The sequence below is a fragment of the Eptesicus fuscus genome, chromosome 17 (assembly GCF_027574615.1).
Source record: "Eptesicus fuscus isolate TK198812 chromosome 17, DD_ASM_mEF_20220401, whole genome shotgun sequence".
Taxonomy (NCBI): domain Eukaryota; kingdom Metazoa; phylum Chordata; class Mammalia; order Chiroptera; family Vespertilionidae; genus Eptesicus; species Eptesicus fuscus.
Window position 1 is genome coordinate 61,347,151 of NC_072489.1, and position 16,011 is coordinate 61,363,161.

General features: G+C 65.1%; 1 protein-coding gene across 3 annotated transcripts in view; it reads left to right on the forward strand.

Moving 5' to 3' along the window:
* FGFR2 (fibroblast growth factor receptor 2) overlaps nucleotides 1-16,011 on the forward strand; it is an 82,633-nt gene that overhangs the window by 13,539 nt on the left and 53,083 nt on the right. For all 3 annotated transcript variants that reach the window (XM_054728652.1, XM_054728653.1, XM_054728654.1), the window contains exons 3-4: nucleotides 10,074-10,340; nucleotides 11,671-11,745. In XM_054728652.1, coding sequence (XP_054584627.1) covers nucleotides 10,074-10,340; nucleotides 11,671-11,745 — 342 coding nt within the window. The remainder of the gene's footprint in view (nucleotides 1-10,073; nucleotides 10,341-11,670; nucleotides 11,746-16,011) is intronic.

Sequence of the window (16,011 nt, forward strand, 5' to 3'; positions counted from 1 at the left end):
AGAGGAAGGGAGAGAGAGAGAGAGAAACGTCAATGATGAGAGAGAATCATGGACCGGCTGCCTCCTGCACGCCCCCACACTGGGGATCGAGCCTGCAACCCAGGCCTGTGCCCTGACCGGGAATCAAAATGTGACCTCCTGGTTCCTAGGCTGATGCGCAACCCCTGAGCCACCCTGGCCGGCCCCCAGTCCCATTTTACAGATGAGGTAACTGAGACTCCTGGAGATGAAATGATTCCTTCAGGACCCCACGTCAGGGAGTGTGTGGCCCGGCCTTTGGCTGAAGGTACTGGGGCAACAGACATCCCCCCAGGGACTCCTTTCCCTGCCTGAGCAGGAGGGTCTCTGGGGCCCTCTCCTCTCCGGCATCGGTCCTCTCCCCACGTATCCACCCTGCTCCCCCAAAGCTACTTGAAGAAAAGTCACAGGCAATAGGAACATAGGAACGACCCGATAATCACCGCTTTGCTTTGTGATGCTTCTAGAATGGCCTCCAGCGGCAAGAGGCTGCGAGGTAGGAGGCCAGTCCTCTGTGCCTGGAGGTGGGGGGAGGCTGCTGAGGCCCAGGTGGTGACCCAGGCGTTGGGGACCGGAGGGGGCTGGTCTGGTGACCAGCTTCCTGGTCCCAGTGCTTCTGGGTCCTACTGAGGGTCAGTTTTCTTCCTTTCATCCTCTTTTTTTGTAATCGTTATCCAAGGACACTTTTCCCATATTTTTTTTTTTTTGAGAGAGATAGAGATAGAGGTAGAGATAGAGGTAGAGATAGAGATAGAGATAGAGATAGAGAAAAACACTGATGTGAGAGAAACACATCGATTGGCTGCATCCCGCACCAGCCTGACCGGGTTTGGGGATCGAGCCTGCAACCAAGGTACGAGCCCTTGACCCGAATCAAACCCGGGACCCTTCAGTCCGAGGACGGATGCTCTGACCACGGAGCCACGCGGGCCGGGGCTGAGCCTTAGTTTTCTGGTTGTCCTTTGGACAGCACGCTGCGCTTCCCCTCGGCGCTTCTGATCGGAGGTGGGTCGCGGCCACCTGCCCGGGGACTCGCCGCCGGTCGCCAAGGAGATGAGGAACGTGGGCCTGGCCTTCCTCGCGGCGGGGCCGAGGCCAGAAAACACGAAAAGGGGAAAACATTCCAAGAACGAAAGGGCAGAAGGAGCAGCACCCACGCCTCCTCTGGCGCCGGGAAGGGGGTCCCCAGGGGAGGAGGCCCCGTTTCTAAAGCGAACCCAGTTCCCGGTGGAGGCGTCCCGGGAAGGTCCGCTCTGGGCGCTCCCAGGAGGCTCACCTTCCGGGAGGCGGCCCACCCCGCCCTCAGCGCCCGCCCTGCAAGGTGTGGCAGGGGAGGGTGGCCACGGGCGGGCCGCGTGGGCCGTAGCCTCTCCCTGACCTCCTCCTGCCTGCAGTTTCTTTTCTTTTTTTAAAATACATTTTATTGATTTTTTACAGAGAGGAAGGGAGAGGGATAGAGAGCTAGAAACATCGATGAGAGAGAAACATCGATCAGCTGCCTCCCGCACACCCCCCACCGGGGATGTGCCCGCAACCAAGGTGCACGCCCTTGACCGGAATCGAACCTGGGACCCTTTCAGTCCGCAGGCCGACGCTCTGTCCACTGAGCCACACCGGTCAGGGCTCACCTGCAGTTTCTTTTTAAAAAATTACATTTGTATCGGTTTCAGAGAGGAAGGGAGAGGGAGGGAGAGAGAGGTAGAAACATCAGTGATGAGAGATTCATGGATCGGCTGCCTCCTGCACGCCCCACATGGGATCGAGCCCGAAACCTGGGAAATGAACCCTGACCTCCTGGTTCCTAGGTCGACGCTCAAGCACGGAGCCACACCACTGAGCCACACCGGCTGCGGTTTCTTGCCAGGCCGGGGAGGAGGCCGGAGGTGGCCAGGGAGCCAGTGGCCCTGGGCGGTGACTTAGCTCCCGGCTCGGAGGGAGGCCTCCCATGGAGAGGGGTGCAGTCTTGGTGTCAGAAGGGCCCGACCCCGGGGGGCCCACGCTGGGAGCCCGCACAGCCCTGCCAGGCCTGGATCCGAGGTCCCCACGGGTGGGGCGGGGCTTGCTGGGAGCTGGAAGCTGGGAAGTTTGTTTGTTTCTGAAGCTTTTACCTCTATGCAAATCCGCGGCTGCGGCGGGAGAAAGGTTAACTCTGGTGGCCCCTATCTTAATTTGGAATTTCCTGAATTAATGCGGTTTCGGTCCTGGGCTGAGGATTCCCCTGGGGGCAGTTTTTCTTTTCTCTGCGAATCTCCGGGAGGAGAGCCGTCCCCGTGGCCTCCCGCCCGGGACCGGCCCCTCCGCCCGCCCGATGAGGGAGGGACCCCTCTCCGAGAGGCGAGAGGTCACTCCAGCCGCCGGCTGCAGACCCTCCGGCCACGGCTGCCGGCTCAGCCAGGCCCGAAGGCGCAGGGGCCGAGCTGGGGGCCAAACCCATTCACATGAGCCGCACCATCTGCTTCTCAGCCCCCAGCTGCTGTCCCTGCGTTTGCAAGCGGCTGGGACGCTGCGGGGGGGGGGGGGGCGGGGGGGGGGGGCCACTTCTGTGGGCCCGGAGCAGGGCTGGGACGGGGTCCTGCTGGGAGGGAGAGGCCGAGCCCTTTAAGTAAACTTGCTGAACAATGCGGCCCGGAGTGCGAGCTCCCTCCCTGACCCCCGGCCCCGCCCCCTCTGCCTTTCCCGTGGCTTCATCCCTGGAGCGACTTTGAAAAGCCTCGTTTGTTCCGAAAGTTCTGACTGAGGAGCGAGGGCCTGTCCCAGGGGCGCGGGGGAGAGTCCGACGGGATTGGGATGTGGGTCGGACCTTGAAGGGGTTTACAGGGCAGATGTATCCGCCGAGCCTGACGTCCGAGTGGGGGGCGGGGGGCCGGTCCCGGCAGCTGCCTCCAGGAGCCGCAGGTGATGGGGGTGTGGGAAGGCGAGTGGCCCTGAAACAGGCCTCGGGGATGGGGTCCGACTGCTGGCTTGGGGCTCCCTCTCCGGAGAGCAGGCCGCGCACCCCACTGGCCGTGACCCAGGTCCCGGGCGTGTGAGCCGTGTGAGGCCCCCTCCCCTTTGGGGTTTGGGGCTCAGGGTTACTCCCAGCATGCTGTGGGGCTGTGATAAGTCACCCCGGTCCTGCTGGGATCCTGTTGTCAAGGGAACCCTGTGGGGTGATGGTGAACAGGCGGTGGTGCCCCATCCAGCCGCCGGCCTCGTCCTGCTGGAGCGACGAGCAGGTGTGCGAGGTGTCGGCCGTGACGACGCTCACAGGCTCTCTCTGAAAGATGAAGCAGAGGCCGGAGACCGTGGGAAACCGGGACACGGCTTTATTGGAGGGAAGACCCCCGCCGGCTCCCGTCCAGAGGGAAGAAGAGGGTGAACACACCTTTTGAGGGGAGGGGAGGAGGGGACGGGGCTTAGGGCACTCGGCACCTGCTGATTGGTGGTTCCGTGTAAGGTACATGATGAGGGACCTGGCGACTTAGGAATCGGGGTTTAGGGTATTTGGCAGGTGCTGATTGGTGGTTCAATGTACAGTCCCTATAAGGTGCCCGGTTAGGTGCTCAGGAATGTCCGGCTGCAGGTGGAGTTTACGTCATTCTCCGTCCATCCGTTGGGGGAAGGGAGGGTCTATCACTTCGGTAGCTGACCTTTCGGACGGGACAGGTTTGTCTACGGGAAAGAAAGCCCTGTTCTCCAGTCAGAGGAATGCAGGTTGAGGTTCCCGGGAGGTTGGAAAAAACCGCCTGCCAATCAGGCATTCGTCTAGAAGCCAGGAGGGGGCCAGCCTGCCTGCCCCGCGGGAGGCGGGGACCCCGGCTGAGGCGAGGGGTGCTTTCTCTCAGGGGCGCCCCCCCTGGAGGGTGTCCAGAGGCCCTCCCGGGCAGCCTGTGGTTTGTCCTTGAGGTGACCTTGGCCGGCAGGAGGCCACCCTGCAGCCGGTGCTGTAAACCAGGACTCTGAGGTTCAGGATGTGCAGGGGGCTGCCAGGCGGATACGGCCCATCACAGACGCCTGTCTGGGTCCTGGAGCCGACCTCCCAGGGCGGCGGGGGTGGGGTGGGGGCAGCACCTGGGAAACTGCGTGAATGCAGACCCGGGCCCACCCACCCCTCCCGACGCAGAAACTGCCCCAGCTGTGTTTCCCCAGACTGCCCGGTGGCCGTCCTGCAGAATGAGGCCCAGCGCCGCCCGGCCCCTCAGAGCTCTCCGCGGAGCCGGTGGGTGTGAGGGAGGAAGGCGGTCTGGCGGCGTGGGTTCTGGGTGGGGAGAGGCCGGGCCACGGAGGTGGGAGCAGGCGGCGGTCTGAACGGGCACCGGGGTTTTCAGAGGACGTGGTGTTGGCGCCGGGCTCTGAGGCTGAGGAGGAGCCCGCCAGGCCGGGCGTCGGCACAGGAGGCGCCAGCCGAGGGCGCGGGCCGGTGAGGACAGGGAGCCCGGGCGGGAGCGGGAGGGTGGGCCGGGTCGGGTCCTAGTGCGGGGATGCTCCTGGTTCTGCCCTGTCAGGGTGTGGCGGGTCTGTCCCCTTTTCTTCTTCTTCTTCAATATTTTTACTGATTTCAGAGAGGAAGGGAGAGGGAGAGAGGGATAGAGACATCAGTGACGAGAGAGGATTTTGATCGGCTGCCTCCTGCACGCCCCACACTGGGAATCAAGCCCGCAACCCGGGCATGTACCCTGACCGGGAATCGAACCCGTGACCTCCTGGTTCATAGGTTGATGTCCAACCACTGAGCCACACCGGCCCGTCTGGCTTTCTTTTTTTTAAGCGGAGGTTAGATTTGCTTTTCAGATCACTCGGGTGGTCCATGGTGGACCGTGGGTGGTGGTGAGGGGCGGGCAGAGGGCCGTGGGTGGTGGTGAGGGGCGGGCAGAGGGCATTTGCAGAGCCGGTGGGGTGTGGCTGCCTTGAGGCTGCTTGAGGTGGAATCAGTGGGGGAGGGGCTGTGGGGCGGGTGGGATGCCAGGCAGGGGGGGGGGCGTGGGGAGGGGCTCCAGCAGACGCATGTTGATTCTAAGCTGACGCCAGCCAGAGGCAGCGGAGGGGGAGGGGGAGGGGGAGGGGGAGGCTCGCAGACAGCCAGGGGACGCGTCCCCGCCGGCAGGTAGAAATGGGAGCCTGCAAGCAGAGACTTGAGTGGCCTGGCCGGGAGGAGGGGAGCTGCAGAGGTGGGGGATCGGAATGTCCCGGAAGGAGTTCTGAGCAGCCACAGGGACGCTGCCTGGGCCAGGTGAGGAGGCCCCAGAGGGCAGAGGGCCTCCGTGAGCCAGTCCGCTCCTCGCGGCGTGCACGCTGACCCAGGCAGCCGTTGGTGACTGCTGTACGCGCCCTGACCCGGATCGAACCCGCAACCTCGGCAGGTGGGGCCAGCGCTCCAACCCCCTGGCTCCCGGCAGTGCCCCGACGCCTGTCTGTCCCGTCCCTGCCGGCCACGCTGCTTGGTGGAGACTTCCATGTTCTATGTGTGCGAAGCACGGGTGTCTCCCTCCCACACTAAGAACAGGCGTGTTCTCCGTCAAAGCCGCATGGGCTGCCAGGGTTTTGTTCTTCTGCATGTCTGTTCTTGTCACGGCAACGCTGTGGGCGTCTGAGCGGGAACACAGCTCCGTCGGTGCGTCTGTGGCGCCCTGAGCCAGGGCGCGCCCGGCAGTCACTTCTGACGATTGTGGGGACATCCGTGGCTTTATCTCCTTTTTAAAAAAACATTTTTATTGACGTCAGAGAGGAAGGGAGAGGGAGAGAGAGAGAAACATCAGTGATGAGAGAGCATCATGGATCGACTGCCTCCTGCACGCCCCCTCCTGGGGATCGAACCCGCAACCCGGGAATCGAGCCGTGACCTCCTGGTTCATGGGTCGATTGCTCAATCACCGAGCCCAGCAGCCGGCCCTTCGTCGCTTTCTGTGGGTGACGTTTTGATGCCAACCGGATGGAAGCTGAGCCAGTGGAAAGTGGGGTCCTCTCCGGAAGCCCCGATGCTGTGGAACCCGACAGGCCTCTGTCTGTCCGTCTGTCCAGACCTCCTCCGTTCCCGCCTGTGAAGAATGCATTTGGGGTTCCCTGTACTTGGGGTTCTGTGTTCCATGCCGATGGGCAGGAAATCGGGCGCCGGCGGGTAGAACGCCCTCCCCAGGCAGGGTGTGGCCCTGCAGGCCAGGCGGGCGGGCCAGGTGAGCGGGACAGCCGGGACCGGCTCACACTCACCTGCCCTGGGTCCCTGCCCGTGACATTGCGACGACGTTTCCATCTTCACTCCCCCGTGTTCTGTCCGTGCGGCAGCCCCACGCAGTGACGGTGACTTCCTCGGCCCAGGAGGCGGGAGGTCAGGGCGGGCAGCACCCACGGCCGTCCTTCCGCTCACAGGTCCCGTGGGAGCCTGAGGAGGGCTGTCCCGGAGCCCAGGCCCCTGACAGGACGGGCCTCTGCCTTTAAACACACCCCCGCCCGCCCCCGTGTCTGTCTCCGGATCTCTCTCTTCCCCTCTCCGCAGGGATGTGTTGAGGACTTGAACATCCCGGATTTTCTGAGAAGGAGGGACCTCAGGGGGATGCGTTCTAGGGTGACCCCACTTTATTATTATTATTTTATTTTAACCCTCACCCGAGGATATTTATCCATTGATTTTTAGAGAGTGGAAGAGAGAGAGATACCGATGTGAGAGACATAGCGACGGGTTGCCTCCTGCATGCACCCTGACCAGGGCCTGGGCTGGGGAGGAGCCTGCAACCAAGGTACGTGCCCTTGACCGGCATCGAACCCGGGACCCTTCCGTCTGCAGGCCGACGCTCTGTCCACTGAGCCACATCGGCCGGGGTTCCCGGTTCTCAGCTGCGATGGAGCCTGACGTTGAAAAGACCGGCTCCGTTTGTGGAGGGCGACCCACTGAGGTGTCCCGCTGGCCCAACTGCCGTCTTCGTCCCTCACGGCTCAAGTCTGTCGTCCGCGCCCCACGAAGCGATCGGACCGGGCGGGGCGCGAGCTTCCCATCTGCTCTCTGTTTGCCTTCGGGCGCCATTCAGACACCACACGGCAGACGTGTGTAGGCAAACATCATAAAGGGGGAGCGGCCACGCGGCGTCACCTGGAGCGGCTCCCTGCTCAGCCCTCGTCCGAGGTGACATCGGGGGGTGCTGGAGGTGACATCGAGGGGTGCTGGAGGTGACATGGGGGTGCTGGAGGTGACATCGGGGGGTGGAATCAGTGGGGGAGGGGCTTGGCGGAACGGTGTGATGGAGCCCCTAAGCCACAGATTCTCTGGACCTCAGCAGAGTTCCTCCCACAGCGAGAATCTGTTTCCTGAGAGGTGGACGCATACAGCTCATAGCTGGTGACATCAGCGTGATGTCACACCCAGGCTGAGGTCATGGCCTCTCCCACCTGCTCTGCCTCAGGCTCCTCCTCCCCCCAGTGGGAGCTGTTCAGACCCCCATGAGCCTCCCAGGAAGGGTGCCTGAGGAGTGTTTGGGGGGGGGGGGCAGCTCAGGGCAGGCGGTACACGGTCTACGCAGGGGACGCCCCACTCGTTTTCTGACCAGCTGTCGGGGCGCCTTCTCATCCTGCTGTTTTATCTTATTTATTTTTTTAATATATTTTTATTGATTTTGGAGAGGGAAGGAGAGATGGAAACATCCCTGAGGGGGAGACGCAGGAGGGACGCGTCCCCTTCACTTCCTGCTGGGGCCAGCCTCTTGCGGGGCGGGGGGGGGGCTGTGGAGGACTGTGGGGGGCTGTGGGGGGGCCTTGAAGGACGAGTGGGGTTAGCCCAGGGGAACAAGGCCCAGGAGCTGGAGCCGGCCTATGCGGAGGGAGGTGGCAGGGAGGGACCAGCTTCCAGCGTGGCATGTCGGCAGGCTGTTGGCAGCGGCTGGGGGTCATGTTATGGCTTCGGGTCGGGTGGCTGTGGGTCGGGGTCCGGCTGTGGGTCGGGGTCCGGCTGCGGGTCGGGTGGCTGTGGGTCGGGGTCCGGCTGTGGGTCGGGGTCCGGCTGTGGGTCGGGGTCCGGCTTCGGGTCGGGGTCCGGCTGTGGGTCGGGGTCCAGCTGCGGGTTGGGTGGTTGTGGGTCGGGGTCCGGCTGTGGGTCGGGGTCCGGCTGCGGGTCGGGTGGCTGTGGGTCGGGGTCCGGCTGTGGGTCGGGGTCCGGCTGTGGGTCGGGGTCCGGCGGTGGGTCGGGGTCTGGCTGTGGGTCGGGGTCCGGCTTCGGGTCGGGGTCCGGCTGTGGGTCGGGGTCTGGCTTCGGGTCGGGGTCCGGCTTCGGGTCGGGGTCTGGCTGTGGGTCGGGGTCCGGCTTCGGGTCGGGGTCCGGCTGTGGGTCGGGGTCTGGCTTCGGGTCGGGGTCCGGCTTCGGGTCGGGGTCCGGCTGTGGGTCGGGGTCCGGCTGTGGGTCGGGGTCCGGCGGTGGGTCGGGGTCCGGCTGCGGGTTGGGTGGCTGTGGGTCGGGGTCCGGCTTCGGGTCGGGGTCCGGTGGTGGGTCGGGGTACGGCTGCGGGTCGGGGTCCGGTGGTGGGTCGGGGTACGGCTGTGGGTCGGGGTCCGGCTGCGGGTTGGGTGGTTGTGGGTCGGGGTCCGGCTGTGGGTCGGGGTCCGGCTGTGGGTCGGGGTCCGGCGGTGGGTCGGGGTCCGGCTGTGGGTCGGGGTCCGGCTGTGGGTCGGGGTCCGGCTTCGGGTCGGGGTCCGGCTTCGGGTCGGGGTCTGGCTGTGGGTCGGGGTCCGGCTTCGGGTCGGGGTCCGGCTTCGGGTCGGGGTCCGGCTTCGGGTCGGGGTCCGGCTGTGGGTCGGGGTCCGGCTGTGGGTCGGGGTCCGGCTGTGGGTCGGGGTCCGGCTGTGGGTCGGGGTCCGGCTGTGGGTCGGGGTCTGGCTGTGGGTCGGGGTCCGGCTTCGGTGAAGCACCAGGGAGACGGCCTCTCGCTGTCCGGGGCGTTTTACTTTGAGGTTCTGGCCTTCAGGGCCAGGCTTTTACGTGTGAGGAGGGACGCTCGCCCCGCTCCCCGAGCACAGAGTCCCTCCTCGGTCCCGCCGGTTCCCGGGACCCGCGAGCTCGTGGAAGCCAGGCGGCGGCCTCACGACGGACCCGTTCGTGTCCGGGGTCTGAGGTGTGTGGAGAAGCTGGGCTCCGTGACAACGAGACGTCTAGCACAGTGAACAGGCGTGTGCGGGCGTGTGTGTGTGCGTGTGGACACAGCCATGCAGTCACGTTGAGTGAAAATGTTGGTTAAACACACGTTCTCACGTAAGAAGTGCCACCGGAGTGGAATCTCCAGACTGCATTGCAGGCAGCTGTGGGTGGCATGTCCTTGTCCAGTGTCCTTGTCCAGGGTCCGTCCGCCTGGGTCTGGGGTTCGGGGTCGAGCCTGCGGTGCTGGTCGCTGTGGGGGCAGCTTCTGCAGGTGCTCCCTCGGGTTCCTGCTTCAGACCCTCAGCTCTGCCCGAGGCCCTGTGCTGGCTCCTGGGGGTGCTGGCTCCTGGGGGTCCTGGCTCCTGGGGCTGCTGGCTCCTGGGGGTGCTGGTTCCCTGGGGGTCCTGGCTCCTGGGGGTCCTGGCTCCTGGGGGTGCTGGCTCCCTGGGGGTGCTGGCTCCTGGGGGTCCTGGCTCCTGGGGGTCCTGGCTCCTGGGGGTGCTGGTTCCCTGGGGGTGCTGGTTCCCTGGGGGTGCTGGCTCCTGGGGGTCCTGGCTCCTGGGGCTGCTGGCTCCTGGGGGTCCTGGCTCCTGGGGGTGCTGGTTCCCTGGGGGTGCTGGCTCCTGGGGGTCCTGGCTCCTGGGGCTGCTGGCTCCTGGGGGTCCTGGCTCCCAGGGGTGCTGGCTCCCTGGGGGTGCTGGCTCCCTGGGGGTCCTGGCTCCTGGGGGTGCTGGCTCCTGGGGGTGCTGGCTCCCGGGGGTGCTGGCTCCTGGGGGTGCTGGTTCTCTGGGGGTGCTGGCTCCCTGTGGTGGCGGGGAGAGGCCCGCCCGCTGGGGCCCTTTGCAAACTTGAGACCTGCTCTCTGGGAATGCGGGGCCTCCACTGACCTTGTCGGACGTTCTCTCCTCTTCCTCTCCGCTGTCTCTCCGCCTCCTCTCCGCCTCCTCTCTCCCGCCCTCTGCAGAGCCGCCAACCAAATACCAAATCTCGCAGCCCGACGTGTATGTGGCCGCGCCCGGGGAGTCGCTAGAGTTGCGCTGCCGGCTGAGAGATGCCGCCCGGATCAGTTGGACTAAGGATGGGGTGCAGTTGGGGCCCAACAATAGGACAGTGCTTATCGGGGAGTATCTGCAGATAAAGGGCGCCACGCCCAGGGACTCTGGCCTCTATGCCTGCACGGCTGCGAGGACGGTGGACAGTGAGACTGGCTACTTCGTGGTGAATGTCACAGGTGAGTGGGCCGCGGGCCCCCTGTCTCTTCTTCGCAGCGTTTTCTGGGTGAAATTTAAAAAGCTTATGTATTTCTATTGATTTCAGAGAGGAAGGGAGAGGGAGAGGGAGAGAGAGAAACATCAACGATGAGAGAGAGTCACGGACCGGCTGCCTCCTGCACGGCCCACACTGGGGATCGAGCCGCAACCCGGGCCCGTGCCCCGACGGGGAATGAACCCCGACCTCCGGGTTCCTAGGTCGATGCTCAGCACGGAGCCAGGCGGCCCGGGGCTCTGGGGAACGTTTTACTGGGCAAGTGGCTCCATGGTGGGACCTGCTGGTGGATCCGGGCCCAGCGCTTCAGTGGGGCTGTTTGCCTGCTTTTGAAATTCTTTCTGGGGAGCAGGGAGGCTGGTCATTAAAAATGACGGGGTTCTCACCCTGTCCGGTGGGCTCAGTGGTTAGGGCGTGGGCCTGTGGACTGAAGGGTCCCGGGTTCGATCCTGTGCCCTGGTCAGGGCGCGTGCGGGAGGCGACCCATCGATGTGTCTCTCTCCCATCGATGTTTCTCTCTCTCTGTCTCTCCCCCTCCTTCTCGTCTCTAAAAACCAATGGGAAATTCCCTCAGGTGAGGATTAACAACAACAGAAGGACTGCATCTCACCCGCACCAGTGACGCTTTTCTTGCGAGACGGCACACTTTTACACAAGGAAGCTACCTCCCCCTCCCGCCCCCCCTCTATCCCCTCTCCCCCCTCTCCCCCCCCCCCCCCCATCGTTGGCATTTGGAACAGGATTGAAACTTGGATGCTGACGTTTTCGGATTCATTTTATCCAACTTGGAGCGCCTCTCCTGGATTTTTCTTTCCTGCGGCGAGGGGGCGGGCACTGCCAGGCCTCCTGCTCCGTGGCCGCTGAGTTTAAAGTTTTGTTTACAGAATGTTAGGAAACGGGCGGAGGCCACAGGGGGGCTGCGAGCTTCTAGGGCCGAATGCCTTCCCGGAGGGGGACCCTGAGCGCCCACAGGTCTTGCCGGGAAGCGTCTGTGGGTTGAGTGAATCTGTGGATTTGCTGGGGACTCGGGTACCATCTGAGGCCTAAGAATCCAGGGTCCCAGGCCCAGTCTTCCCCCAGGGGCAGGAGTGCGGCAGCAGGAGACACGGGATCGTGAGCCAGACCGCGTGTCCCCGGGAGAGAAACGTCGAGCCACCGGGACCGTCTTAGCCGGACGCGTCTCGGCGTCCCGGCCGGTCCCGGGGCGGGGTCGGCGTCCCGGCCCCTGAGGACCGCGTGGCGGGCGGCGCCTCTGGCTCGGCACAGACCAACCCGGTGTGTTCTCTCGCGCACAGATGCCATCGCCTCCGGGGACGACGAGGACGACGCGGACGGCTCCGAGGACTTTGTCAGTGAGAACAGCAACAAGAGTAAGTAACGCCGCCCCGGAGGTCCCGTGAGGAGCGCCTGGGGGCGCCGGCTCTCCCCGCTTCCTGCCGCTGCTTCGCGATGCCGCGCCCCCGCCCCCCTCTCCGCTGTGTCCGCTTTCCTGGCTTCCGACGCTGAGAATAAACCTGTGTCTGTGCACCCTCCTCCACTGTCCGCCTCTTCTTTCCGGGCCCCTGAGCCGCTCTCTGCGGGAGCTCGGGTGCCTTCTCTCCGTCTCCTCTGTCCCTGGGGCGTCTCACTGTTCGGAGACGGCGCAGCTCCACGCCGCGGCCGGGGTTCCCTGTCACGGTGGGTGGCGCTCGGCTCGCCCCGCGGGTCTCCACGCTGGGGAACGCGCCTTCTCCCCCTCCCCTGGGGCCTCGTGGCCACGTTGGGTGGTCATACAGGGGAGGGGGGTGTGTGGCATCTTGTGGGTAGAGGCCAAGGACGCTGTGCAAACATCCTGCCAGGTGGAGGGTGGCCCCATCACAAAGGATGGTCTGGGCCCGGCCGGGCGCGGCTCAGGGGCTGAGCATCAAGCCACGAACCAGGTCTCAGTTTGATTCCCGGTCAGGGCACAGGCCCGGGTTGCAGGCTCATCCCCAGTCGGGGGGGGGGGGGGGGTGCAGGAGGCGGCCGATCCATGGTTCTCTCTCATCACTGATGTTCCTCTCTCTCTCCCCCTCTCCCTTCCTCGCTGACATCAATAAAAGAAAGGAAAAGGAAAGGGAATGATCTGAGGCACCTTAATGGCCTTTACGCCGCATGCTGTGCCGCGTGAGGGCGGTGAGCCTTACGCTGCAGAGGGAGAGGGCCCGTGTACCGTTTGGCTATTGAAGGCAGTGGCTCCCGAGCACCGACCCGCGAGAGGCCTGTGCCGGGGGGAGCGTGGCCGCTCGGAGCGTGGCCAGCCTGGGTTCAGACCCAGGGGTCCTCATACTTTTTAAACGGGGGGCCAGTTCACTGTCCCTCAGGCCGTGGGAGGGCCGGACTACAGTTTAAAAAAAAACTATGAACAAATTCCTGTGCACACTGCACAGATCTTATTTTGAAGTAAAAAAAAACAAAACGGCAGAAACACCCGCATGTGGCCCGCGGGCCGTGGTTTGAGGACGCCGGTTCAGATCCTGGGCCACCTCTTCGGAGGCGGGCGTCCGGGGCAGGTCCTTCGATTCTGGGCCTCGGTGCCTTCAGCCGTAACGTGGGGGTGACCACGACCCCCGGTGGGTTTCCCGGAGGGTTGGACGCGTCCGTGTTGGGCGATGCTCAGAAGAGGGCTTGCGCGTGTTCGCTGAGGAAGTTAACATCCAGAGCGAGTTGTGATTCCTGGAGCTCGGCCGGGAGGCTCCGTCCACGCCGGCAGCCGTGCTGTGGATGTATCGGCTGCGTGTCCTCCGAACGATCCCAGTGCGTGGAATGAACCTAAGCCCGGCCTGGATAGCAAAGACGACGAGCGATTCCGACCGGCCCGGGGCTGTTCAGAGGAGGCGAGGAGGGGCTCCTGCCGGGCACCCCAGGGGCGTGGGCTTCTCCCCGCGTCTCAGCAGCGTGGCGGAGAGGGGGATGTTTTGGTTTTGACAGACTTTCCTTCCTGGCACGAGCGAGCCTAGAACTCGTTGGGAATGAGCATCCTCGGGCCCCGCCCAGACCTGCTGGAGAGAAACTCGGGGGGCGGGGGAGGTTCGGGTGCCCTCAGGAGTGAGAACCACTGGCTCAGGTCTCCCCAGACAGGGGCTCGCGGTGGGGGTGCTGCTTATAAAACAGTGGGTGTTGGGTGCGTGAGCGCTTTCCTCCGCGATCCGCACCGGCTGCTGGCGAGGTTTCGTGGTTCATAGTAAAGCCTGCGTCTCCGTGAACGTCGCTCGCTTCTCGTCAGCGCTCCGGCTCCGCAGGGGAGGCGGCCGAAGACGCGGCGGCCGCCGTGAGGTCAGTCCGGGCGGGTTCCGTGCCGGCTGCCGGCTCCGTCGGCGCCCCCCACGACCCGATGGGGCGGGGAGGAGAGCTTTTCCCGTTTCGTTGAGTGGAAATGCTCCGAGCAGGGAGCTGCGAGTCAGCTGTGGGCCCGCTGCCCGTCCGATCCGGGCTCCTCAGCCAGTGCCCGGGGTGGTGGGGGCGGGTGAGCAGGCTGGCCCTGGGGTTCACGGCTCTGAAGCAGTGCCCGCCTGGGGGTGTCATGGCTGCTGGTTGGGGGACACCTGATTCTGCCAGCTGGGTTGTGGTGGCGTTGCCCTGGCGATCAGTACCAGGCCTGCTCGTAGGATCAGTGAGCTAATCCAAGCCCTGGGAAATAGTAACATGTAACAGCAAGGCGGAGGTTACGTAACAAGTAGGCTGGGCGAGCGGAATCTCGTCTCCTGGTTCAGAAGGACTGCCGGCCACAGATCTCTGGGTTTTCTTCTTCTTTTTTTTAAAAAAATATATTTTATTGATTTTTTACACAGAGGAAGGGAGAAGGATAGAAAGTTAGAAACATCGATGAGAGAGAAACATCGATCAGCTGCCTCCTGCACACCCCCTACTGGGGATGTGCCCGCAACCAAGGTACATGCCCTTGACCGGAATCGAACCTGGGACCCTTCAGTCCGCAGGCCGACGCTCTATCCACTGAGCCACACCTGTCAGGGCAGACCTCCGGGTTTTGATCCTGAACGCTAGCCCCGCTGCCCAGTGCCCAGCCCCCGCCCAGTGCCCAGTGCTCAGTGCCCAGCTCCTGCCCAGTGCCCAGCCCCCGCCCAGTGCCCAGTGCCCAGTGCTCAGTGCCCAGCCCCCGCCCAGTGCCCAGCCCCTGCCCAGTGCCCAGTGCCCAGCCCCCGCCCAGTGCCCAGCCCCCGCCCAGTGCCCAGCGCCCGCCCAGTGCCCAGCCCCCGCCCAGTGCCCAGCCCCTGCCCAGTGCCCAGCCCCCGCCCAGTGCCCAGTGCCCAGCCCCCGCCCAGTGCCCAGTGCCCAGCCCCTGCCCAGTGCCCAGTGCCCAGCCCCCGCCCAGTGCCCAGTGCCCAGCCCCCGCCCAGTGCCCAGTGCCCAGCCCCTGCCCAGTGCCCAGTGCCCAGTGCTCAGTGCCCAGCCCCCGCCCAGTGCCCAGCCCCTGCCCAGTGCCCAGCCCCTGCCCAGTGCCCAGCCCCCGCCCAGTGCCCAGTGCCCAGTGCCCAGTGTCTGCAAAGTGCTTAGTGCCCAGCCCCCGCCCAGTGCCCAGCCCCCGTCCAGTGCCCAGTGCCCAGTGCCCAGCCCCCGCCCAGTGCCCAGCCCCTGCCCAGTGCCCAGCCCCCGCCCAGTGCCCAGCCTCCGCCCAGTGCCCAGTGCTCAGTGCCCAGTGCTCAGTGCCCAGCGCCCGCCCAGTGCCCAGTGCTCAGTGCCCAGTGCTCAGTGCCCAGTGCTCAGTGCCCAGCCTCCGCCCAGTGCCCAGTGCTCAGTGCCCAGTGCTCAGTGCCCAGCCCCTGCCCAGTGCCCAGTGCCCAGTGCCCAGTGCCCAGTGCTCAGTGCCCAGCCCCTGCCCAGTGCCCAGTGCCCAGTGCCCAGTGCCCAGTGCTCAGTGCCCAGCCCCCGCCCAGTGTCCAGTGCCCAGTGCTCAGTGCCCAGCCCCTGCCCAGTGCCCAGTGCCCAGTGCCCAGTGCCCAGTGCCCAGTGCCCAGTGCCCAGTGCTCAGTGCCCAGCTCCTGCCCAGTGCCCAGCCCCCGCCCAGTGTCCAGTGCTCAGTGCCCAGTGCTCAGTGCTCAGTGCCCAGCCCCCGCCCAGTGCCCAGTGCTCAGTGCCCAGCCCCCGCCCAGTGCCCAGTGCTCAGTGCCCAGCCTCCGCCCAGTGCCCAGTGCTCAGTGCCCAGTGCTCAGTGCCCAGCCCCCGCCCAGTGCCCAGTGCTCAGTGCCCAGCCCCCACCCAGTGCCCAGTGCCCGCCCAGTGCCCAGCCCCCACCCAGTGCCCAGTCCCCGCCCAGTGCCCAGTGCCCAGTGCCCAGCCCCCACCCAGTGCCCAGTGCCCAGTGCCCAGTGCCCAGTCCCCGCCCAGTGTCCAGTGCCCAGTGCCCAGTGCCCAGTCCCCGCCCAGTGCCCAGTGCCCAGCCCCCGCCCAGTGCCCAGTGCCCAGTGCCCCGTGCCGTTAGAATAGACGGGCCGGGAGTGGCGTGCTCCCTCTGGAGAACGCCGGCCCTCGCTGAATGAATCGCCACGCCTTCGCCTGGCCACCGGGGTTCTTTGTAATTAGCTCTCGAATGACACCAGCTCTGCCCTGAAACGGGGGCCTGCGGCGATTAGGGGCCGGTGTTAGCTGTCCCGGGAGAT